The 1564-nt window shown below is 53.3% G+C and overlaps 1 protein-coding gene across 1 annotated transcript; it reads right to left on the bottom strand.

The window, feature by feature from the left end:
- Positions 1-651: 651 nt before the first annotated feature.
- On the bottom strand, positions 652-1284 carry LOC133089822 (ragulator complex protein LAMTOR1-like). The gene has a single exon (XM_061187995.1). The coding sequence runs from the start codon at positions 1221-1223 to the stop codon at positions 738-740; it is 486 nt and encodes a 161-aa protein (XP_061043978.1). The 5' UTR covers positions 1224-1284; the 3' UTR covers positions 652-737.
- Positions 1285-1564: the final 280 nt, after the last annotated feature.

Raw genomic sequence — 1564 nt, 5'->3', positions numbered from 1 at the left:
CTGCATACAAATACAAAGACACAGGCAGTGTCCTAGATATGTTCGTCCAGTGAACCATAAAATATGGCCTAGCATGAATTTCTGAACAAAGTGAAGACAGAAAGTTGCTGCCCAATCCTTTGGGACAGCCGTATTTCCTAAAGGAGACCAAGCCCAACATCGATATAGGCTCTAAGCAGAAATATCTTTTTTTTTTTTTTTTTCAGACGGATACACTTCCTTTATCGAGGGTGACAAACCAAACCAAAACAGAAAAACCCCAAACATGTAAAAACCCAGGGTGCTAGAAATACAAACTCAATTCATTCAAATTCAAGCTCATCCAGACCCTGGTCACAAGCCCTCGTGAGGTGCATGTGAGCACCAAGTCAGGGAGAGGGGGACAGGAGTAAGGCCAAGAAAGGGTGGGCAGGGGGTCCTAAGAGGCCCCCTAGTGATCACCCTCACACCGGCACCTCCACCTTCCCAGTGACAGTGAAGACCTACCAGGCCCTGTCCCTGTGACCCCCACCCCACCCCTGGCCAGGGCTTCGAAGGCCAGTCCCAAATGGTTCTACCCTCCCTTGTTCCATCCTCACTTGCTCAGGTTCCTCGCTTCACTCTTCTCCTCCACTTTCTTCTGTGATTAGTAGCAGGTTAGGATACTGTATAAGCCACACTGAGGCTGGGGGCCAGGGGAGGCAGGGTGGAGACGGAGTGAAGAGAGGAGAGGAAGAGCTGTCCAGGGGCCCCTCTCTTCATGGAATCCCAAACTGCACAACCAGCTCCTCTTTTGCGTCCACACGGATCTGAGAAAGTGCACCGTAGGCATAAGCAGCTATCCTGGAGACCTGCTGCAAGTCGGCGAAGGGGACAGGCTCGCTGGCCAGCACTCGGTGAGGCTGGCTGGTGAGGGACGGCAGCGGCGGCAGCTTCTCCCAGCGGGTCAGGCTGCTGCTCAGCACAGCCAGGCGGGTGCTGTACTGCCTCGCCCGGTCCATGTACCCGTGCCGCTCCGTGCCCTGGGAGTCTGCAGCAGACACGTCGATGATGTTGCCGGCTGTCTCGGCGAGGATGGAGGAGAGCAGCGCCTGCTCGTCGGTGCTAGCGGAAGGCAGGCTGTGATAGTTGGGCTCGGCTCCATTGAGGGCTTTGGTGGGTGGGCTGCTAGGGTCCAGCAGCAGCTTCCGCTCCTCTCGGTCCTGGTCCGAGTCCTCGTTCTCGCTGCTGTAGCAGCACGCCATGGCGGGGGTCGGGCCGGGCGCTCAGGCCGCGCCGAGGAGGGACGGCGTCCGTCAGGAGCCCTTCCGGTCACATGACCCGCGCCTGCCCAGAAATATCTTGAGATTACATTCTGTGTATGAAGGGTTGCTAAACAACAACAAAGGGATAAGAGGCAAATGATTTTCCATTTAGAAAGATTTAAGAAACCAAGGTTAAATTTTGAGTAATGTTTTTTAAAAAAACAACCTACAGGGTTTAGTGGAAAAGCGGGAAAAGTAAATTCCAAGTGGTGAGAATTTCTTTCTTCCTGTAATTTACATACCATGCATTCATTCATCAGTCTGTCATTTGTTCATTCCTT

The sequence above is a fragment of the Eubalaena glacialis genome, chromosome 4, assembly GCF_028564815.1.
Source record: "Eubalaena glacialis isolate mEubGla1 chromosome 4, mEubGla1.1.hap2.+ XY, whole genome shotgun sequence".
Classification (NCBI taxonomy): domain Eukaryota; kingdom Metazoa; phylum Chordata; class Mammalia; order Artiodactyla; family Balaenidae; genus Eubalaena; species Eubalaena glacialis.
This window is presented reverse-complemented; position numbering and strand designations above follow the sequence as displayed.